This window comes from Eumetopias jubatus, unplaced genomic scaffold (assembly GCF_037043125.1).
Source record: "Eumetopias jubatus isolate StellerSeaLion01/CBP00866 unplaced genomic scaffold, mEumJub1_p1.0 scaffold_4, whole genome shotgun sequence".
In the NCBI taxonomy this organism is placed as follows: Eukaryota; Metazoa; Chordata; class Mammalia; order Carnivora; family Otariidae; genus Eumetopias; species Eumetopias jubatus.
Window position 1 is genome coordinate 44,373,650 of NW_028274810.1, and position 25,158 is coordinate 44,398,807.

The 25,158-nt window shown below is 35.5% G+C and overlaps 1 protein-coding gene across 1 annotated transcript in view; it reads right to left on the minus strand.

Moving 5' to 3' along the window:
• The window catches only part of MSH4 (mutS homolog 4), a 100,085-nt gene that overhangs the window by 62,001 nt on the left and 12,926 nt on the right, over positions 1-25,158 (minus strand). Inside the window, exons 3-8 of the mRNA XM_028102480.2 lie at positions 22,370-22,530; positions 20,731-20,841; positions 18,719-18,834; positions 17,481-17,654; positions 13,000-13,172; positions 6,218-6,285 (exon numbers count right to left, since the gene is read on the minus strand). Coding sequence (XP_027958281.2) covers positions 6,218-6,285; positions 13,000-13,172; positions 17,481-17,654; positions 18,719-18,834; positions 20,731-20,841; positions 22,370-22,530 — 803 coding nt within the window. The remainder of the gene's footprint in view (positions 1-6,217; positions 6,286-12,999; positions 13,173-17,480; positions 17,655-18,718; positions 18,835-20,730; positions 20,842-22,369; positions 22,531-25,158) is intronic.

The window sequence follows — 25,158 nt, forward strand, 5'->3', positions numbered from 1 at the left end:
AATGAGAGCTTTTCCGCTACGATCAGGAACATGACAGAGATGCCCATTCTCACCTGTTGTTCAACATAGTACTAGAAGTCCTAGCCTCAGCAATCAGACAAGAAGAATAAATAAAATGCATCAAAATGGCAAAAAAGAAGTCCAACTCTCACTCTTCACAGACAACATGATTCTCTATCATGTAGAAAACCCAAACACCCAAAAGACTCCACCCAAAAATTACTAGAACTCGTATAAGAATTCAGCAAATTCACAGGATATAAAATCAATGCACAGAAGTTAGTTGCATTTCTATACACTAACAGTGAGGCAGAAGAAAGAGAAATCAAGAAACTGATCCCATTTACAACTGCACCAAAAACCATAAGATACCCAGGAATAAACCTAACCAAAAGGTAAAGGACTGTACTCTGAAAACTATGAAACACTGATGAAAGACACATAGAATTGGAAAAACATTCCCTGGCTCATGGATTGGAAGAATAAATATTGTTAAAATGCCTATACTACCAAAGCAATCTACACATTTAATGCAATTCCTATCAAAATACTATCAACATTTTTCACAGAGCTAGAACAAACAATCCTAAAATTTGTATGGAAACACAAAGACCCCAAATAGCCAAGGGAATGTTGAAAAAGAAAACCAAAGCTGGTGGCATCACCATTCTGGACTTCAAGCTGTATTACAAAGTTGTAGTGATCAAGATGGTATGGAACTGGCACAAAAACAGACACATAGATCACTGGAACAGAATAGAGAACCCACGGGTGCCTGGGTGGCTCAGTCGTTGGGCATCTGCCTTCGGCTCAGGTAATGATCCCAGGGTCCTGGGATTGAGTCCCGCATCGGACTCCCTGCTCAGTGGGAAGCCTGCTTCTCCCTCTCCCACTCCCCCTGCTTGTGTTCCTGCTCTCACTGTCTCTCTCTGTCAAATAAATAAATAAATAAATCTTTAAAAAAAAAAAAAAGAAAGAATAGAGAACCCAGAAGTGGATTCTGAACTCTCTTGTCAACCAAGCTTCAGCAAAGCAGGAAAGAATATCCAATAGAAAAAGGACGGTCTCTTCAACAAATTGTGTTGGGAAAACTGGATAGCTACATGCAAAAGAATTAAACTGGGCCATCTTCTTACACCATACACAAAGATAAACTCAGAATGGATGAAAGACCTAAATGTGAGACAGGAATCTATCAAAATCCTAGAGGAGAACACAGACAGCAACCTCTTCAACCTCGGCCATAGCAACATCTTGCTAGATATATCTCCTGAAGCAAGGGAAACAAAAGCAGAAATAAACTACTGGAACTTCACCAAAATAAGAAAGTTCTGCACAGCAAAAGAAACAATCAACAAAACTAAAAGACAACCAACAGAATGGGAGAAGATATTTGCAAATGACATATCAGATAAAGGGCTTATATCCAAAATCTATAAAGAACTTCTTAAACTCAACACCCAAAGAACAAATGATCCAATCAAGAAATGGGCAGAAGACATGAACAGACATTTCTGCAAAGAAGACATCCAAATGGCCAACAGACACATGAAAAAGTGCTCAACATCGCTCAGCATCAGGGAAATCCAAATCAAAACCTCAATGAGATACCACCTCACACCCGTCAGAATGGCTAAAATTAACAAGTCAGGAAACAACAGATGTTGGCAGGGATGTGGAGAAAGGGGAACCCTCCTACACTGTTGGTGGGAATGCAAGCTGGTGCAGCCACTCTGGAAAACAGTACAGAGGTTCCTCAAAAAGTTGAAAATAGAGCTACCATACGATCCAGCAATTGCACTACTGGGTATTTACCCCAAAGATACAAATGTAGGGATCCGAAGGGGTACGTGCACCCCGATGTTTATAGCTGCAATGTCCACAAGAGCCGAACTGTGGAAAGAGCCAAGATGTCCATTGACAGATGAATGGATAAAGAAGATGTGGTATATATATGCAATGGAATGTTATGCAGCCATCAAAAGGAATGAAATCTTGCCATTTGCAACAATGTGGATGGAACTGGAGGATATTATGCTGAGTGAAATAAGTCAATCAGAGAAAGACATGTATCATATGACCTCACTAATATGAGGAATTCTTAATCTCAGGAAACAAACTGAGTGTTGCTGGAGTGGTGGGGGGGTGGGAGGGATGGGGTGGCTGGCTGGGTGATAGACATTGGGGAGGATATGTGCTATGGTGAGTGCTGTGAATTGTTCAAGACTGCTGAATCACAGACCTGTACCTCTGAAACAAATAATACATTATATGTTAAAAAAAAAAAAGAAGAAGAAGAAGATAACAGGAGGGGAAGAATGAAGAGGGGGAAATCGGAGGGGGAGATGAACCATGAGAGACTATGGACTCTGAAAAACAAACTGAGGGTTCTAGAGGGGAGAGGGGTGGAGGGATAGGTTAGCTTGGTGATGGGTATTAAAGAGGGCACGTTCTGCATGTAGCACTGGGTGTTATACATAAACAATGAATCATGGAACACTACATCAAAAAGTAATGATGTAATGTATGGTGATTAACATAACATAATAATAAAAAAAAAGAAGAGTTGGTATATATATGTGTATATATATACACACACACAGTAGAATATTACTCAGCCATAAAAAAAGAAGAAAATCTTGCCATTTACAACACGGTTGGAGCTAGAGTGTATTATGCTAAGTGAAATAGAGAAAGACAAATACCGTATGACTTCACTCTTATGTGAAATTTAAGAAACAAAACAGATGAACACAGAGAGGAAAAAAAAGAGAGGCAAACCATAAAACAGATGTTTAACTATAGAGAAAAAACTGAGAGTTACTGGAGGGGAGGTAGGCAGGGGGATGAGTTAAATGGGTGGTGGGTATTAAGGAAGGCACTTGTGATAAGCACTAGGTATTGTATGTAAGTGATGAATCATTAAATTCAACACCTGAAACTAATATTACACTGTATGTTAACTAACTGGAATTTAAATAAAAACTTGAGGAAAAAGAAAAAAAAATGAATGAGGGAGGAGGAAAATGATTTTGAACTTTATGTATGCAAATGATTTTGAACTTATGTATGCCAATTAGTATACAGTGTCCACTATTAAAAAGAGAACTTCTAAGAGAAATAGACAAATCCACAATTATAGTTGGAATTGTCAGCATCCCTCTTTCAATAATTGATAGAATAAATAGACAGAAAAAACAATAAAAATATAGAAGACTTGAAGAGGGGCACCTGGATGACTCAGTCGGTTAAATGTCTGACTCTTGATTTTGGCTCAAGTCACGATCTCAGGGTTGTCAGACTGAGCCCCACAACCGGCTCTACGCTCAGCAGGAAATGTGCTTGAGATTCTCTCTCCCTCTCCCTTGCCCCTCCCCTCATTCGTACTCTCTTGCTCTCTCTCTCTCTAAAATAAATAAAATGGGGCTCCTGGCTGGCTCAGGTGGTTAAGTGACCAACTCTTGATTTCAGCTCAGGTCATGATCTTGGGGTCGTGGGATTGAGCCCCTCACTGGGCTCTGTGCTCAGTAGGGAGTCTGCTTCTCTCCCTCTCCCCCAACTCATGCACTCTCTCTCCGGCCCCCTCTCTAAACTAAATAAATACATCTTTAAAAAAAATTAAATAAATAAATAAATCTTAAAAGAAATAAAAAGACTTGAAGAATATTATCAATCAACTTAAACTAACTGATATTCATGGAAAATTCCATGCAACAACAGTAAAATATACATTGTTTTCAAGTATACATGGAACATTTCCAAGATAGATCATATTCTGGACCATAAAAACAAGAGTCAATACAGCTCAAAGGATCCATATCAGACAACATATGTCCTTGACCATAATGGAATTAAATTAGAGATTTGTAATAGAAAGATATCTGGAAAATTCCCTAATACTGGAAACTAAATAACACACTTCTAAATAACCCAGGTCAAAGAAGAAATTAAAAATGAAATTAGAAGGTATTTTTAATTTTTTTGAATGACAAACACAACATATCAAAAATTGTGAAATATAGGGGTGCTTGAGTGGCTCAGTCAGTTAAGCATCTTCCTTCGGCTCAAGTCATGATCCCAGGGTCCTGGGATGGAGCCCCACATTGGGCTCTCTGCTCAGTGGGGAGTCTACTTTTGCCCTTCCCCCTGTTTGTACTCTCTCTCTCTCTCTCTTTCATTTGCTCATTCTCTCTCAAATAAATTAGTTTTAAAAAATTGTATAATATAGCTAAAGCATTACTCAGAGGGAAATTTATAGCACTAAATGACTATATTAGAAAAGAAAAAAAGGTCTCAAATCGATCATCTCAGATTCTACCTTCAGAATCCTGAGAAAGAAGAGCAAACTAAGCACAGAGTAAGCAGAAGAAAGAAAGAGAGAGAGAGAGAGAGAGAGAAGCAAACCAGAAAACAGACTCTTAACTATAGAGACCTGAGGATTACTGGAGGGGAGGTTGGTGGGTAATGGGTTAAATGGGTGATGGGGATTAAGGAGTGCACTTGTGATGAGCACTGGGGGTTGTACAGAAGTGTTGAATCATTATATTGCACACCTGAAACTAATATCACACTGTATATTAACTGGAATTGAAATAAAAACTTGGAAGACAACAAACAAATATTCGCTCAAAAAAAAAAAAAGACTGATAAAAGCAGAAATTCATGAAATGGAGAACAAGAAAAGACAAAATCAATTAAATCAAAAATTGGTTTCTTGAAAACACCAATAAAATTGATAACCTCTAGCCAGAATGACTAAGAAAAAAAGAGAATATTCAATTACCAACATCAAGAATAAGAATATATCACTGCAAACTTTACAAATATAAAAAGAATAATAAGGAGGTCATTAGGAACAATGTAATGTCAATAAATTCAACAAGTTGGGTGAAATGACAAATTCTTTGAAAGACCCATCTACCAAAGCTCATTCAACAAGAAAGAGGTAATCTGAATAGCACCATATCTGTTTAATAAGGTGGATTTACAGTCAAAAACCTTCCTAGAAAGAAAATCCCACATTCTAATGGCTTCATTTGTGAATTCTACCAAACATTTAAGGGATAAATAAAACCAGTTCTACACAAACTGTTCTAGAAAGTTAAAGAGGAGGGAATACTTTCAAACTCATGTTACGAACGTAATTAATTTTGTTCCAGACATGAGTTATTTTTGGCTAATTCCCACTTGTATATATTGAATTACTATAAGGTATTTCAATTATTTAAGAAAATTTCTAGTTCTGTGCCTATCCAACAGCCAAAGCTTTTCCATCCATTGGATGATGTTTTTATTATAAATGAACCTAAAGAGTGTTATTTCTACAATAAAGAGTTCTGAAACATAGATTTCAATGGATTTGCAAAGTAATCAAATTTTAAATCAAACTCTACTGATGTACAAAACTCTTTTCCTTTTTAAGCATATGAGCAAAAATATGTATTTCATTAAAGTAAATATTTTTCAATTCACCTTAAAGAGAAGAATAAAAACCCATCTATCACTTTTTTTTTACAGGATGTGCCTATAAGCACTAAGTATTTAATTTTGAAAAATATCCAAAGACACTGTTTCATCTTAAAGTTCAAGCATATTTGGGCGCCTGGGTGGCTCAGTTGGTTAAGCGACTGCCTTCGGCTCAGGTCACGATCCTGGAGTCCCGGGATCGAGTCCTGCATCGGGCTCCCTGCTCGGCGGGGAGACTGCTTCTCCCTCTGACCTTCTTCCCTCTCATGCTCTCTCTCTACCATTCTCTCTCTCTCTCTCTCAATAAATAAATAAAATCTTAAAAAAAAAAAAAACCAAATGCTCCATTAAAAAAAAAAAAAAAGTTCAAGCATATTTGAAGGCTAATAAAACTTTACATAATGTTCACCTTTAAGAAGCACCCATAATCTTTGGATCTAACATAATTTTTATCTAGTTATTTATTAAGCAAAAATTAATTATAGTCTAAGTTTTAAAAAGATTATAAACTTTTTAAGTAAATATTTGATTAATGAAAATATGCCAACTCCTCAGTTAAGAAACTTCATTTTTACTATAACATAGAATAGGAAATTGGGAAAAAATGTTTCCTTTAAAAGGCATAAAAATGTTCCAGGTGTTAATAATGAAGTACTTTTCCAAAATATTTTTATATTTTCCAATTGTTATATCACATTAAGACAAATTATATCATATAAAGTATAATAATATATAATATATACATACATACCGTGTCTTGCTTTGGAATTTGGACTAAAACAGAAAGAAGCTGCTCTGTATCAAGAAATCTTGATATAACTGAAACAAACAAAAAACATGTGCATTTAAACTTTGTGTTACAGTTCAAAATATAAACTATGTAAAGTATTATTCTCAAATAATAAAATAGAACAGTTCTACCTACAAACATTACTTGTTTTAATCGTCTTTATCTATCTTACATGTGTCAGGAATAAAACAATGAATTTTAATGGTCTTTTCTTAATTTTATTATTTATAATCTGTCTTCAAAATCTGACACTGTTGATCATCCTTTCCTTCTAAAAACTTACTTCTCTGGCTTTTAGATGTTATTATAATTTTCTTCCCACCTTTTTGATCTATAACTTTTCTTCCTGATACTTAAGATTAGTTTAAAAACCCAGTTCAACCACTAACCATGTAGCGTACCAGAATTTACCTGTCTTCTCTGAACTTTGTTTTCATTTTTTAAATGTGGATAGTAACATCTACCTCCTAGGATTGTTGTGAGGAGTAAGTGAGATAATATGTGTAAAGTACCTTGCACACACTAGAGCTCAAAACCGTTCTTTTGTTCTTCTCAACTCATTTTCCAGCTTAAAGTTTTCTACAAAAATAAATTCATAGATAATTGTAATCTATCCCTTTTAAATATCTCCAGTTTTTTTTTAATTTTGCCATTTAACAGACCTTTTAAGGATGAACTCATTTCCTCACACTTAAAATACAGTAAACAATAGTAATTGTTTTTTAATAACTCATGACTATTATCATCACTGAAATATGTGACCTCAAAGCTTTTGTGTAGACTTACTGATACTTTCACAAAATGGATCCAACCTGCTACACTTTAAAAAAAAACAACAAAAAGACAAAAATCTTATGTCACTTTCTTCCTGTTCAAACTGCCAAGTATCTTGTGGTATTTTTCAGTTTGCCTACCTCTGCAACACTGTCCCTTTCTAATTTGCTGCTTCTACAGTAATTAGCTATATTAAAACTATGTTTAAAAATCACAGTAGCTTGTAATATAAATTATACTATTCAATAAGACACAATACTATTGTGACATTTTACATGTGATTCCACTAACCAGACTCTCCTAAGCCCTCATATAGATTGGCCTCTTTCTTTTTGGTCTCTTCTTCTTCCCTTCCCTAAGTCTATCGTAACAACCAGAATAATGTTTCTAAAATAAGGGTTTGATCATATTACTCTCCCGATTTAAAATCATCAACTCCCTATTATTTGCAGGATAAAATCCCAAATGTCTTACCGTTATATAAAAGCCCTTCACAAGCTAGCCCCAAATCATAAGTAACTACTGGCCATGCCTTAAATACAGCAAGCTCTTTCATATCAACATTAAATAAAACTGCAGAAGCTTATGTTAACTCTATCTTCCCCAACTTCCCAGAAAAACAAGAGTTCCCTAGAAAATAATGACTGCTCAAGATCACAGCCAATGGCACTCATATCAGATATTTATCCCAGCCACTACAACCAAAAAAATAGTGTTGTCTCCCTATGTGCATCAGTGTACCTTGCACAGGCATGTTCCCTTTGTCTCAAATATCATTTTTACGATTCTCCTGTTGTCAAAATCCTACCCATTTCCTTAATATAGAACTGAAATATTATCAGGGCACACAGCTGGCTCAGTCGGCAGAGCATGCAACTCTTGATCTTGGGGTCATGAGTTCAAGCCCCACACTGAGTGCAGAGATCACATAAATAATAAATAAATGTAAAAAAAAAAGAACTGAAATATTATCCGTGGATCCTGTACTAATTATAAAACCAGGAAGGTAAGTCATATAAGGAGTCTGCTTTTCCCTCTCCCTCTGCCTGCCGCTCCCCCTGCTTGTGCTCTGTCATATAAATAAATAAAATCTTTTTTAAAAATTAAAAAAAAAAAAGAATGACTTCCAGATATCTGGCTTGGTAAAGAGGTTGAATGTAGAGCTCTTCACTGCAATCAGGAAGACTGACTTAGAAGGGAAGATAGCACAGTTTGGGAACACTGAATTTGAAATGGTTGAGGAACATCTAAAAAGTGTTCAGTAGGCAATAAGATAGATGGGGCTAAACGTCTGTAGAGATATCTGGGTATGAGATGTAGATTAGGAAGTCATGAATATGTGAGTGATAATTATAAAAGCAGGAAGGTAAGTCATATAAGAATATACAGGGTGAAAAGACAACCTAGAATGTATCTTTGAAGAGGCTTAGCATTTAGGGACTAAGCAAAGGAATAGAAAGCTTAAAGAAGACTCAGAAAGAAAAAAAAAAAAAGACTCAGAAGTCTTTTCCTTTTCCACGTGAAAGAAAGGACTCTGAAGTTTTTACTCTTACCTGGTCAGTGACAGATCTTTCTGAGGACATTCCAAGATTGTATACAGTCCTGAGGTCTATTTGGAAATCCATATAGATAACATTTCAAGGGAGATAACCAGTTGGTTCTGACTGGATATTCATGTAAACTTTTTTTTTATTATGTTAAATTAGCCAACATATAATACATCATTAGTTTTTTTTTTTAATGTAGTGTTCAACGATTCATTAGTTGCGTATAACACCCAGTGCTCATATCACATGCCCTCCTTAATACCCATCACCTGGTTACCCCACCCCCTCAACCCCCCTCCCTTCTCTAACCCTCAGTTTGTTTCCTGGAGTCCAGAGTCTCTAGTGATTTGTCCCCCTCTCTGATTTCCCCCCCTTCAGATTTCCCTCCCTTCCCCCGTGGTCCTCTTGTGCTCTTCCTTATGTTCCACATACGAGTGAAACCATGTGATAATTGACTTTCTCTGCTTGACTTATTTCACTTAGCATAATCCCCTCCAGTCCCATCCATGTCAGTGCAAATGGTGGGTATTCCTCCTTTCTGATGGCTGAGTAATACTCCATTGTATACATGGACCACATCTTCTTTATCCATTCATCTGTTGAAGGGCATCTCGGCTCCTTCCACAGTCTGGCTATTATGGACATTGCTGCTAAGAACATTGGGGTGAATGTGCCCCTTCTTTTCACTACATCTGTATCTTTGGGGTAAATGCCTAGTAGTGCAATTGTAGGTCGTAGGGTAGCTCTATTTTTAACATCCTGAGGAACCACCATACTGTTTTCCAGAGTGGCTGTAGCAGCTTGCATTCCCATCAAGAGTGTAAAAGGGTTCCCCTTTCTCCACATCCTCACCAACATTTGTTGTTTCCTGTCCTGTAAATTTTTTAAAGAAATGAGTTTCAGAGCTAAAAAGGAAGGAAAACTCCAAAGAAGCAGGAAGAAAATCAGGAGATTTTGTAATTGCAAAAACAAAGAAAGACAGTAATTCAATAAGAAGAGATATCTAGCAGTATCATATAAGTTGGAGTTCAAATAAGAGAACTAATATGTGTCCATTAAATTTAACAACAATGATCCTGTAGGTGACTGTCTTAGGCTGGGTTCTTCAGAAGCAGATCCTGACATGAGGACTGATGTGCAAGTGATTTATTAAGAATGTGCTTCCAGGGGTATCTGGGTGGCTCAGTTGCTTAAGCGTCCAACTCCTGATCTCAACTCAGGTCTTGATCTCAGGGTCATAAGTTCAAGCCCCACACTGGGCTCCATGGGATGTGGAGCCTACTTAAGAAAAAAAAAATGTGTTCCCAAATTTAAGAAACAAAATAGATGAACATATGGGAGGGGGGAAGAAAGAGAGAGGGAAACCAACCATAAAAGATTCTTTTAAAGATTTTATTTATTTGAAAGAGAGAGAGCACAAGCGGGGAGGGGCGGGGAGCAGCAGAGGGAGAGGGAGAAGCAGATTCCCCAGTGATGAGAAGGGAGCCTGATGCAGGGCTCCATCCCAGGACCCTGAGATCATTACCTGAGCTGAGGCAGACACTTAACCAACTGAGCCACCCAGGCACCCAAGAGATTCTTTTTTTTTTTTTTTTTTTTTTTTTTAGAGAGGGAGAAGCAGGCTCCCCACTGAGCAGGGAGCTGGATGCGGGACTCAATCCCAGGACCCTGGGATCATGACCTGAGCCGAAGGCAGATGCTTAAATGACTGAGCCACTCAGGCACCCCACCCAAGAGATTCTTAATGATAGAGAAAAACTGACAGATGATGGAGGGAGGTAGGTAGAGGGATGGGCTAGATGGTGATGGGTATTAAAGAGGGCACTTGTGATGAGCACTGGGTTTTGTACGTTAAGTGATGAATCACTGAATTCTACTCCTGAAACCAATATTGCACTGTACGTGAACTAAAATTTAAATAAATTTTTTAAAAATATGTTTCCAAGAAAAAATAGGAAAAGAGAGAAGGATGGGAAAGGGAAAAAAAGACAATCCAAGTATAATTTCAGGCAAAGTCCTATAGAAGGTAAATTCAACTGATCCTATAGAAGAATCCTAGACTTTAAGTTATATTCAGGGTTTTCGCCAAACCAATATGAAAAGGGCAGGGTTTTATCTCATTGTGGTTTTGATTTGTATTTCCTGATGCCAAGAGATGTGGAGCATTTTTTCATGTGTCTATTGGCCATTTGGATGTCTTCTTTGGGGAAATGTCTGTTCATGTCTTCTGCCCATTTCTTGACTGGATTTTTTGGTCTTTGGGTGTTGAGTTTGATAAGTTCTTTAAAGATTTTGGATACTAGCCCTTTATCTGATATGTCATTTGCAAATATCTTCTCCCATTCGTAGGTTGCCTTTAGTTTTGTTGACTGTTTCCTTTACTGTGCAAAAGTTTTTATCCTGATGAAGTCCCGATAGTTTTTGTTTTCATTTCCCTTGCCTTCAGAGACAGGTCTAGTAAGAAGTTACTGTGGTTGAGGTCAAAGAGGTTGCTGCCTGTGTTCTCCTCTAGGATTTTGATGGATTCCTGTCTCACATTTAGATCTTTCATCCATTTTGAGTGGGTGATGGGCATTAAGGAGGGCACTTGATGTAATGTAATACCCCAGTGGGGTACTATATCCAATTGATGAATCACTAAATTCTACCCACAAAACTAATAATATAATATATGTTAACTAAATAGAGTTTTAATAAAAATTTTTCAAAAAGAGCAGGGTTTTCATACTCCTACTTCATTCAGTGATTTAAGGGCTGCAAGGCACTTCTGGCACGCTGCTTGAGAGCAAAATGCTCTAACAGTCTGGGGCCAGGATTCAAATGAGATTCCAAGGGTGGGCCAGTAGAAGCAAAATCCACACAGAGCAAGAAAAGGGGTACACAGAAAGGTAAAACAGACCCAAGAGGATCTTGACAAAGAACCAGTAACATTTGCTACAGTAACCTTGACTAGAGGAATCTCACACAGTAAGCACAGAAACAAGACTGAAGCAGACTGAAATGTTGTAAAGAGAAGAGAGTGACTACAGAAAATCTTTCAACCAGTTTACATATGAATTGGGAGAAGAGAGAAATAAGGTGGTAGCTGGAGAAGGTAAAGTCCAGTGAGATTTTTTTTTTTTTTTTACAAAGATGGGAAAGACAGGAGGAAGAGAGAAAGGTATTAAAGATACAGGAGACAAATGAGTACAAAGACAGTATCCAGAACATAGGTGGAGCAATTAGCTATAGGCAGGAGAAGGGCAACTGCATATTTAGTAGCAGAAAGTTTAAAAAGATGACAATTGTTGGAATTTGACTAACATTACATAATTAAATAACTTCATATTCTAGGCACTTCTGTATTACATGGAATGCCAGGTATAGGTCGGCCAAAAAGATGTTGCTGTGAACAAGAAAAGGATTACAATTAAAAATGTCCTCTTTGTGGGGCACCTGGCTGGCTTAGTCAGGGAGCATGCAACTCTTGAGCTCAGGGCTGTGAGTTTGAACCCCATGTTGGGTGTAGAGATTACTAAAAAATAAATTTTAGGGCGCCTGGGTGGCTCAGTTGGTTAAGCAACTGCCTTCGACTCAGGTCATGATCCTGGAGTCCCAGGATCGAGTCCCATATCGGGCTCTTGCTCAGCAGGAAGTCTGCTTCTTCCTCTGACCCTCCCCCCTCATGTGCTCTCTCTCTCTCTCTCTCTCAAATAAATAAAATCTTTAATAAAATAAAATAAAATAAAATAAACTTAAAAAAAATGATTTCTTTGTAGCTTGTTCAAGGCCTCCTAGATTTTCATGTACCAGAACACCAGGTGGAATGGTTGGGAGAACAAGGGTATGAAAGACAGATCGAACTGCTAGGAACCAGGAACTGGTCTAGGAACAGTACGTATCTACTGTCCTTCCACCTACAGATTTTTTTTTTAAAGAGTATTCTTTTATTTATTTATTTATTTATTTATTTAAGATTTTATTTATTTATTTGACAGAAAGAGACACAGTGAGAGAGGGAACACAAGCAAGAGGGGGTGGGAGAGGGAGAAGCAGGCTCCCCACTGAGCAGGGAACCCGACGTGGGGCTTGATCCCAGGGGAGCCGAAGGCAGACACTTAACGACTGAACCACCCAGGCACTCCCTTCCACCTATAGATTTGAGAAGAGAACTGTATTGCCATGCGAGCGAACAGATAGCCAGATGCCAAAGGCAATTCTCTTACCTTATGTTATGGGGGTTGAATTGTATCCCCAAAACATATTTTGAGTCCTAAATCCTGGTATCTGAATGTGGTCTTATTTGGAAATTAGATCTTTGCAGATGTAAGTTAAGATAATGTTATTAGGATGAGCCTTAATCCAATATGACTAGTATTCTTATAAAAAGACAGTGTATTTTTTAATAATTTGTATTCATAAAATTAGATGATATTCATTTACCTGACTGAAGTCCAAAAAAGAGTTCCTCATCTTGAAGTAGCTCTTGAACACAATCTAATCTCATGTTAATGGTTTCAATATCAACTAGAGGTTCTAATATATTAGAACGAAGTCTTCTACTTCCTCCAGGAGTCTTAGTATAATTTAGAACACCAAAGAGTGTGTGATTATTCCTTTGAAAATACAAATTGGGAAAATTTCATTAAGTATACAAGGGAAAATCAAAAAAAGTTACCATTTAACTTCCTAAATAATCCTATAATCTACAGTAGTGATTCTGAAACTTTAATGTGCATACAAATCACACAGGGAATTCTAAGTCTGAGATGAGTAAATCTGAGATGAGGCCTGAGAATATATATTTCGAATAAGCTCCCAAGTATGCTATCAATGAACAAGGCTTTAATTAACAGTATCTTCTTGCATTTAGTTAATGACTTTTTTCATAGGTCAGCTAGAATATTCAGACTAATATAAAATGTTCTAGTCGATGGCATTCCATCAATAATAGCAAGATATCAGTAATATATCTTTTACAGGGGAAAAGAGCTTTCACATTTAAAACAGTGAATATTTAATATAATTACTTTGTTCTAATTTAAGAAGTTAGAGAATTACAAATAAAAGAGAAAGAAAATAATTTCAGGTACAGAAAGTGTTAAACAGAACAGGACTGCGTAGAGAATGACCAGGAGGGTTGCTTTAGTTAAGCTGGTTGAGAGAGACCTATATATGCATTTGGTAGTTGAATTCAAAAGGTATCCATGTAAAGATGATGATGGGATGCAGATGATGATGACAATGATGGTGAGCATAGGTAACATATACTGAACGCTAAGTATGTGCCAGGCAATATTCTAAGCACTTTACATATATTAACTTATTTAATTCTAATAACCACAGTGTGAAGTAGATGCTAGATTTAACCACATTTTACAAGGGAAGGAACTGAAGTGCAAAGAAACTGTCTAAGATTTCCTAATAATTAAATAACAAAAAAAGAGTTATCAGTTAAAAAGGGCCAAGCAGAGCAGTAATTTAAGCCCAGGAAGTCTTTTTGGATCTAGAACCAGAAAGAAGATCAAGTGTGATGGAACTTTGCAAGTGAAAGAAAATGGAGGGAGATGAAGAAGCTGACAGAGACCAGGACATAGAAGTCCTTGTAGGCCATGGTAAAGAGTCTGGACTCTATTCTAAATGTAATGGGAGTCACTGGAAGATTTTCAGCAGCAGAGTTCCAACATCTGATTTCTAGTTTAAAAGGATCACAGTCTGCCCACTAGATCAAGAATAGACTAAGTGTAGGAGAGTAAAAAGAAGGCAGAGGAACAAGTTAGGGGTAATTATAGTAGTACAGGCTAAAATGATGGAGGTAATGGTTAGGATTGTAGCCTTGGAAATGGTAAGATGTGATCCAGAATTGGTATGTAGTCTAAAGGTTGAGTCAAGGGGATTTACTAGTGGACTGAATCTGGGTTGAGAGAGGATAGAAAACAAGAATGACTTAATTTAGTCATTAGGCTAGCAGATTTTTGGTATATCAACTTTTTTTTAAGTAAACTTTACCCCCAATGTAGGCTTGAAGTCACAACCTTGAGACCAAATATGCTCTACTAACTGAGCCAGCCAGGTGCCCTGGTATATCAATTTAAACAAATTTTTAGAGAACTACTCAAATCAAGTCCTAGTCAGGGGTGGGAGTAGAGTCATCAGAGGCATTTACTTTTTGAGAAATGGGCTTCTACAAGAACCAAGGGAGTGAGCAGCATACCCAAACCTGCCATTTGCTATAGAAATCAAAGAGTGAAACTGCTCTGAACAGGTGACCAAGTCTACAGAAGCGTTAGAGCTATTCCAATAGTTCAGCAGGTAGAATATCCATCTTTTAACCTGATATTCTTTGCTTCAAGTCTATGAAAAGGCTTCTCAATTTCTTCTTTTCAACTATAATATGAACTCCTAGAGGTCAAATATCCTATCATGTAATATATAGCAGGAAGTCAAGCAATGTTTGACAATGATAATGATAAATAATGATGAATTATTAAATGTGACAAAGTATAAACACTTTGTAGTAATTACAAGTCTTGGTTATTGACTCTCTATGTTACTCTATGTTATTATAACAGAAAGTAAATGACAGAGTAATTTTTCCAAATAATATTATTTTAATCCTTTTTAAGTAGCAAGAAGAAAAAAATTCCTTATTCACTAAATTGAAAAGGAATAATAGCTACAATTAACCATAAATTCTTTAAGGTTGTAATTTTAGACCATCATTAACCAATGGAACTGCAAAGGAACTGAGGCTACCATACTGATGGATAACTAAAAGTGTTACATATAGTACTACTCTTACTAAAAGTAGTATCAACAGTACCTAGATAGATTTAAACTGCTCTTGATGATTAGAGTATAAGTAATTAACAAAATTAGATAGCCTATGTTTCTAAGTTTGCAACAACAAATAATGTCTGGCAATTTCACATAATGGAAAGTGAAGCCAGGATAAGAATATACAAAGTAATAGAGATATTTAAACAACTATGGCTCTAAATTTACACTGAGCACCTTAAGGTTTCAATTGTCTAAAGTACTCTTTATTCCCTTCAATACTCTTAATACTAAATATCATAACCATTTTAAGTTTATCCCTTTCATTGATGTCTAATGTTATATTTAACTACCAAAAGCTGATTATTTAACTACTCCAAGCTTACTTACTCCGAACTTGCACTTTACCAATCAGTAATATTAAATAGCTTTAGTTTCCTTGCACATACCATATTGTTATAATGAAAATCATGCTTTCGAGACTTACTATCTTACCACCTTTTCTACTTCATCTGGATTACTTCTATTTATGTTTATATTTCAAAACTTACCTCAGGTATTATCTCCTCTAGAAAGCCTTTCCTAAGTACTTCCCTTTTACCCTTAATCCAAGCCCAATTAACTCTCTCTCTGCTATGATCCCATCATTTTTATGCAAATTTTATCACCATACTTAGTACATGTTAATAATACTATCTGTGTTTCCATCTCTAGACTGTAATTCCTCATTAATTCTTTGTACCAAACCGACCCTATATTAATGCATTCCTGCCTCACCATCACCATGTTGATTATATTTTCTATTAATGTGTTAATTCTAGTTGAAGTACCCTACTATGAAATCTATAAACACTGTGCATGTGTCTGTCTGTGCCTCTCCATATCTCTCTCTCTCATGCTCATCATTCATATTCCTGGTACTCTGAAGTTAATAATAAGCCAGTAAAACCAGCAATCTAGTCATACACCATAGACCAAGTTGATTCAACTATTTTTACCTTCTCAAATAATTATATAGCCCTTTAAATTTCCTGTACTTGATGTTTTTAAAGCTGGTCATTCAAATTTTGTGGTAATCTGGACACAATTTCTTTTTATTGTGGTAAAACACACATAACATAAATTTTACCATTTTAATCATTTTAAGTACACAATTCAGTGTTGTTAGATACACCCACAATATTGTACAACTGCCATTACCCATTTCCAGAACTTTTTCATCATCCCAAGCAGAAACTCTGAATCCACCAAACAGTAACTACCCACTCCCTACTGTTCCAAGTCCCTGATAATTTTTGTCTACTTTCTGTCTCTATGAATTTGCTTAGTCTAGGTATCTAAGTGGAATTATAAAATATTTTTCCTTTTGTGTTTGGCTTATTTCACTTAGTACAATGTCTTCAAGGTTCACACATCTTGTGGCATATATCAGAATTTCACTCATTTTTAAGGCTGAAGGATATTCCATTGTACATTATGTATTTACCTTCTTTTGTTTATCTAGTCAGTCAGTCACTGATGGACATTTGGTTTATTTCCACCTTTTGGCTACTGTGAATAATGCTGCTGTGAACACTTGTGTGCAAGTATCTCTTTGAGTCTCTGCTTTCACGTCTTCTCGGTATGCACACTTAGAAGTAGAATGCTGAATCATATGGTAATTCTATGTTTAACTTTTTTTGAGGCATCAACATACTGTTTCCAAAAATGACTGTATCATTTTATATTCTCATGATAAATGTACCAGGGTTCCAATTTCTCCACATCTTTGCCAACACTTATTTTCTACTTACTTGATAATAACCATCTTAATGAGTGTGAAGTATTGACTGTGGTTCTGATTTGCATTTCCATAATGACTGTGCTTATTGGCCATTTGGATATCTTCTTTGGAGAAATGTCCCTTCAAGTCCTTTGCCTAGTTTTGAAATGGGTTGTTTTTTGTTGTTTCATACAAATATCTTTTTAAAATTTGACTTTCGTGAAACATCTGAGCAGTTCAGCAACAATGGTACAATGATTAAAGGTGTGTTTATTCAATATTTCTATATCAATTTACAGAAATGTAAAATAACTATTCATAGAAAAATAGGACATAATAAAATACACTGATATATTTTGTAAGAAAAAAATTTAGATGATCTTACCTACAGTCTTGATTATTAATTAGTAATTCAAGGTTTTGGGCTGATGATGAATCTATCATGGCTGTCTGTTCACTACCCTGGAAACAAATCTTCAGCGATTTTGGTGCATAAACTGAATTTTGAATAAATTCTACATATTTTAATAAAGCTGCAACAGCTGCAAGGCAGTAATACCTGAAAGGTGACCAATGACACTTCACTATAAATCTTTAGAATAAAACAAAGTATTGCTATAGAACATTTATTTCACCTCATTATTAGGAAAATTATAAATATTTGCATAGCACTGCTTAAATTCAAAGGGAAAAAGCACACCCAGTGCTCTTTATTTTTTTTTCAGTGCTCTTGACTTTTGGAAACTAACAAAATAACCTCTAAAACATAAAAGTTGATAGAAACACAATTTTCTGAAGCCTGACACTTAAGAACTCCAATAAATCACAGGCTGGAAGACAATACTCAGTAGTAATTTACATCAATGTAACATTCCAAGAACTCAAATAATGTTGAAAAGGTCTGACAGAGTTAGGAGGTTCCTATGTATAGAAAAGTATGTTATGATCTTGGTGAGCTTAGTTACTGTGATTAACTGAATAAACAACTAGTCCAAACTAGCTCAAAGACAGTATCTATTTAGGTATGTTCTAAAAAATACCCTTTCTAGGGTGCCTGGGTGGCTCAGTCTGTTAAGCATCTGCTTTCAGCTCAGGTCATGATCTCAGGGTCCTGGGATAGAGCCCCACGTTGGACTCCCTGCTCAGGGAGGAGTCTGCTTCTCCCTCTCCCTCTGCCTGCAGCTGCCCCTGCTTGTGTTCTCTCTCTGTCTCTATCAAATAAGTAAAATCTTTTTTTAAAAAATCCTTTTTTTAAAAATATCATTCCCTGTCCTAGCTGAATCTCTTAGGAGTACATGTATGAGATAACAGGAGTACAGCTCAGTGTCTCACATTTCTAGGTTACTGTAGCTACTTGAGCAATTCACTCCAAAGTAAAGTGAGCAGCAACCATAATGGCAACAGATTATGACCAATTTGGAAAAATTCTATATAAATTAAGTTAGCAAAATATGCCTTGTATATAAATTTTAGTTAACTATTTTACTATTTCAATAATTATGGAGTATGTATTGTAAGTCAGGCACTTTTCTAGGGATACAGCAGAAAACAAAACAAACAAAAGACCTTGCCCTCATTGAACTTACACTACAGACTTATTACTTTCCTTAAGTCATAACTTACTTGGACTGAACCTCCATTAGGACAGTGCTGAATTCTGTTATGCATAACTGTTCAATGTACTCTAGTCCTTTTGTTTCATTGAAGTATTTCCTTTGGATAGTAGTAAAATTAACATTCTGAAAAGAAGTTTTAATTTCAAAATAAATTTTAAGTTTCATGCAGTTGCCCCAAAACTTACGTAGCTTCAATATCATATAAAGTTTATTTTTTATTATTTATTATTTTCCAGAGTTAAATAGGATATTTTCTTAATGATTTACAAAAAAAGAATGATTATCTATTTTGCTAAGTGAATTATAGCAGTCTATAGCTCTTATTAGACCATATTCACATGACATTTAACTGAATGTGGTAGGTACAATAATAAAAAATAAACATGAGAGCCTCTGCCTTCTATTAATTTTATTCTACAGCAACATCACCACCCAGGTTTTACATTTGGTGTTACATATTCTACCATAATTGAGATAGAGTAGATCCTTATAATGTATTAGCTGCAGAGGAAGAAAATATCAGTTCTAGCTACCAAATCTATGAGATGTTATATACATAAGGTGAATTTATTTAGAAGAAAAGGAGATAATGAAATTTTTAAAGGAGTAGGAAAAAAAGCATGAAGTTGTAGAGTAAAAGGTTTACCTCCTCTGAATAAAAACAATATGTAAGAAAGATAATATAGTAACAATGGACTATGAAAGAGCTGTAAGACAGGAAAAAAAAATTCATGAGATAGGGAATTTGTTATGCACCAAGACTGTTTTAAGTTATATCAGTTAATCTTCACAATAACTCTACGATCTAAGTCTTGTTTTAACTACAATTTTCTTACAAGTAAAATTCTAAAAAGTCAAGTAGTTTTTCTAACATCATACATTTGATACGTGCCAGAACTGAGACTTGAATTTAGATTTCTCTGGCTACAAAGTCCTTCCACTTCATAGTGCTTCTCTTCTAATGAACGTTTTTTTTATGGTAAGTGTGGTAATAATGACAATAACAATAATACTGGTTTTTCCCCTCTGCTTACAATACTTTTACCCCAAATACTTCTATGGTTCTGTCTCTCACTTCCTCTAGGGCTTTGCCCAAAAGTAACCTTAATCAATGAGGTCATTTCTCTAATTATGTTATATAAAATACCAATTCTCTAGGAGGTAGATTATTGTCCCTATTTTACTGATGAAAAAAACTTAAGTAACTTGCACAAGATCATGTAGAGTCAAGATCTGAAACAAGCACAATCTGACTCCTATATCCTTTTTTTTAAAGACTTTATTTTTATTTATTTATTTGAGAGAGAGAGAATGAGAGATAGAGAGCACGAGAAGGAAGAGGGTCAGAGGGAGAAGCAGACTCCCCGCTGAGCGGGGAGCCCAATGCGGGACTCAATCCCGGGACTTCAGGATCATGACCTGAGCCGAACTATGCCATACTGCCCTACATCTCAAGTGTAGTGAATATATGCTGTTTTTGCCTTTGAAGGACTCATATCTATTTTACATTCCATGTGGGTTTGGTAACTGTCAATTACAGAGCTCTGTATCCCCACAGAAAGCAAATGACCAGGGATTAATCAATCATAGTGCTTCTACCCTGAGAAACAGTAATTAGTTTAACATGTGGGAATATGAACAAAGCAGGACCCATTAGGGTCCTTCCCTGGAATTTATATATGGATACTGGAAGAAAGAATGTATTTTTTCTCTGAATTGGATAAGCTAAGATCACATCAATCTGTAGCCATCATAATTATCTTAAACCTCACAGAAGTAACCTACCTACAATTAAAAAAAAAGATGGTGTTTAAGGTAGATCAAGGGTGCCAAATCAAATAAGTGGATGCCCTGTCATTTTCATTTTATGTGTTAATTGTCCGTTAGTTTAGGACTTGTATTTGGTGAGTACTTTAGGGTAAATATAAAGTTGTTCAAATTATCGTTCTCCAGAATGCTATTATAGAATGGATTTTAAATAAGATTTGAATGTTACTATTGAGAATAAAAATCACTCACCTTGAAATTTTCTGTGATCAGAGTAAACAACTTAGTTGAATTCCCCACAACACAAGCAGTATTTGACATTATTATTTCCAAAGGTGATAAAATGCTGAGTTTAGTGATCACCTAAAATCATTTGAATAAATAATTTCTTAAATGTAAGCTTAGGATTCTCTAAAACCAAACAAGTGGCATATTTTTCTGAGAGATAAGTACTTAAAATTAATTCACAGATACACAAAATTACAACTGTTCTAATTATATATGTCAGTTAAGATATATTTCTAATAGTGATATATTACACATATGCTATATGTATATAAATATATATATATCATATATATAAAATATAAACATAGGCTATATTTTACTTCACAATAATTTGTAACAGCTCTAAGCTCAAAAATTAATTTGAACTTATCAGATATATATTCCTAATATAAGATGTTTTAAAATTAATTCTTCTATTTGGTATTTTATCCCTCTCCATAAAAAACATAAACACATTCAAAAGTGTAACTATGGTGATTCAATCATTATGACCACACTGGTACAGCTTAGAAGTTGAACAGTATAGAAACACAGATGAGAAACGTATGTTTTACAACTTATTCTTTTCACAATACAGATGCATTTCTTAGAACTATCCCAGACACAGAAATTCTTCTTTTTTTTTAAGATTTTATTTATTTATTTGAGAGAGAGAGAGAGCGAACACGAGTGAGGGAGAGGGGCAGAAGAAGGAGAAGCAGACTCCCCGCTGAGTGGGGGTTTGATGTGGGGCTCGATCCCAGGGTCCTGGGATCATGACCTGAGCCAAAAGCAGATGCTTAAACAACTGAGCCACCCAGTGCCCCCACACACAGAAATTCTTAATCAATTTGCCGAACATTTGTTTTTAAAAAAGCTTTTTCCTATGTTTTTTTTAAATTGCATAAAAATGTGAAACACCCAGAGATAAAGTTACATGCATTACTAGTATCACGTAGGTTGTTAGCTATGTTAAAACAATTATTAGGTAGGAAAAGGAAATCTATGTACCGAGAAACCATAAAGAGGAATTAGGAAAAGGAAAAAAAATAATAAAATGCTAAAAATAACATAGCATATATATATTTAATAACAGAAATTGGGTCAACTAACTTTTTAGAATATAGAGATTAGAAGCAGATTACTTCTACCTGGTAAATGACAGAAATTTCCATGACGATAGGCCAGTGGCCCAAATTAATGATAAGTGATAGGAAGTGAAGGCAAGAAGAGGCTAAATTATGACTGACCTAAAAGACCAGTTTCCCTGAACTATGGAAAATAAAATTCAAATACTGTTCAGTGGAAACAACCCTTGGCAATAGCATTATTAATATATAATCTTTGGAATGAGTCCAGGAACTATTAATTTGAAGAGGTTAATTTTAGAAATTAACAGTAATTTGAAATGTTCATATAACAGCAAAGCATATTATTTTTAGGACAAAATACATTAAAAAATTAAAATCAGATGTAAAACAATTTTAATTCAGAGTAGCCTACATTAGAACAATTGTGAATAAACTTTATTCCATGAAAAAGTAAACTAATTAGGAAAGCAGTGACTTGAAAATCTACATAGTGCTCACTAGGTCAACCATTTTCTAACAGTATAAATACTTACCTTCGCATATGTTGTATTGTCTGCAAACTGAGATAATATAATTTGTGGGCTTTTTAAATCAATACTTGCCATTCCTATTTCACCTCTGGCAAGTCCTCTACCTTCTACAACAGCTACAATAACTGATGGGGAGTGTGTTGAAACTGCAGATGACGATGTAGCTGTTAAATTTTTTTAAAAAGAAAATGTATAAACATTAATAATAGTATGTTCTCATTCTTTCCTTTTTTTTATTATGTTCAGTTAGCCAACATAAAGTAGTACATCATTAGTTTTTGATGTAATGTTCAACAATTCATTAGTTGCATATAATATCCAGTGCTCATCACCACACACATTCTCCTTAATACCCATCACTCTGTTACCCCAACCCCCGAACCCCCTCCCCTCCGCACCCCTCAGTTTGTTTCCCAGAGTCCAGAGTCTCTCATGGTTTGTCTCCCTCTCTGATTTCTTCCCAGTTTTCCCTCCCTTCCCCGTGTCCTCCACGCTTGTTCTCATTCTTTCTAGTAAGATCTCAAAGCACCGAGTTTAGGACATGGCTCTTAATATCCAAGGAAATAACCTTTTTTTCCTCATCAAAAAACAGCTTTTCATATCCAGACCAAATAAAAATGTTAATTATCAAAGTATTTTGCCAAAACTTAACTTCAAAATTAGAACTAATTTATACATTGCCCTATTTTGCATTTCATTGGAATGGAGTTATGAAGGAACACTGAGTTTGGGATGAGAAAACCTAGATTATTTATCCTACTCTATCATCTAAAAGCTATATGAATTTGAGCAAATTACTTCATAATAAATAATCAAAAATCACAAAATTAATAACTGCCCTGCCTAACTCAAGAGCTGGTATGAAAGGATCAAATGGGATTATATATATGAATGCATTTTATAAAGCATAAAATATTATAGGGACGCCTGGGTGGCTCAGTGGGTTAAGCGTCTGCCTTCAGCTCAGGTCCTGATCCTGGGGTCCTGGGATCTAGTCCTGCATCTGGCTCCCTGCTCCACAGGGAACCTGTTTCTCCCTCTGCCTGTCTCTCATGAATAAATAAAATCTTAAAAAAATATATTATATAACTATAAACTCCAATTATATGTAACTATATGTGTAATGTTGGATACTTTATTAATGTGCCAAAAATTCTTTATTTGAATTAACTCATTTAATTGTCACAATTCCATCAAATAGATATCATTATTTACTCCATTTACCTTCAAGGAGACTGAAGCATGGATGGAACTAATAAAGTCAGAATTTGTACACAGGCAGCCTGACTCCAGATCTGGTGCTCCTAACCTTTACATATTATTACTGATTTTGAGATCTGTACCTTACAAACAATGAATATTCAGGTAAGTTGTTTAACCTTTATAAAGCTACCATTTATTCATTCATCTTGAAAGGAGAAATACCAAACCTTTTTCACAAAGTATAAAAATTAAATGCAATAGGGGTGCCTGGGTGGCTCAGTCGGTTGAGTGACGGCCTTTGGCTCGGGTCATGATCCCAGGGTACTGGGATTGCCATGTTGGGCTCCCTGCTCAGCAGGGAGTCTGCTTATCCCTCCCCATCTGCCCCCCCACTTGTGATCTCTCTCTCTCTCAAATAAATAAAATCTTTAAAAAAAAGAATTAAATGCAATAATATAAAAGGCTTTTTTATGTAAAGTATATGAAATTATTTAAATATGAGGCATTATTCATGGATGAAAAGATGGCAGGCTAAAAATATCTAAAATTTTATTGTCAAAAAGCAAACTTATTTTTGATTCCCTTGTCAATCTTTCAAGAGAACCCATTTCCTTGGGGCGCTTGGGTGGCTCAGTCTTTAAGCGTCTGCCCTTTGCTTAGGTCATGATCTCAAGGTCCTGGGATCGAGCCCCACATCAGGCTCCCTGCTCAGAGGGAAGCCTGCTTCTCCCTCTCCCACTCTCCGTGCTTGTGTTCCCTCTCTCACTGTGTCTCTCTCTGTCAAATAAATAAATAAAATCTTTAAAAAAATCATTTCCTCTCTCTTTTCCCTCCCTGACCTAGATTCATTTTTTCTACTCTTCTATTATAATGCCTACAAAATTAAACAATTATGTAATCTTAGTTAGCAGTCAATTTAAGAGTTCATTTAAAAATGTATTATGTCTAGATCTCCAAACCCTCTTTGCCATGAAAGCCATCTTATTCATACATTATGATTGAGTTTATATTAGATCTATGAAGGCAGTTTAAATTCTGCAATAAAATATGACCTTCCTATTTTTAATTGGAAAATAAATACCAATTTCCAGTGGAAATTTAGTACACTCAGAAGATATCTCCCTTAAACTTCTAAAAGAACATTTATACTGTTATCTCTTTTGTAAGTAATAATATAATGAGCATTCTAGTGCCTAAAGCTTTTTTGTGGGTCTATTATTTCCTTAAAGTAGATCCTTAGAAGTCAATTACTGGAACAAGGGAAAACCACCATTTGTTAAGAATCTCATATATATTGCCAAATTTCTTTCAGAATTGTACCAATTTTTTTTAAAGTTTATTTAAGTAATCTCTGCACCCAACGTGGAGCTCAAACCAACAAGCCTGAGATTAAGAAACACATGATCTACTGACTAAGCCAGCCAGGTGCCCCTATATCAATTCTTTTTTTTCCAATTTTTTATTCCATCAGCAGTATATGAGAAAAACCAGTTTTACTGTGTCTTTACCATTACTAACTTCTGAAATGTATAATTATTTCTAATTTATTTTTTATTATTTTTTTATTATTATGTTCAATGATTCATTAG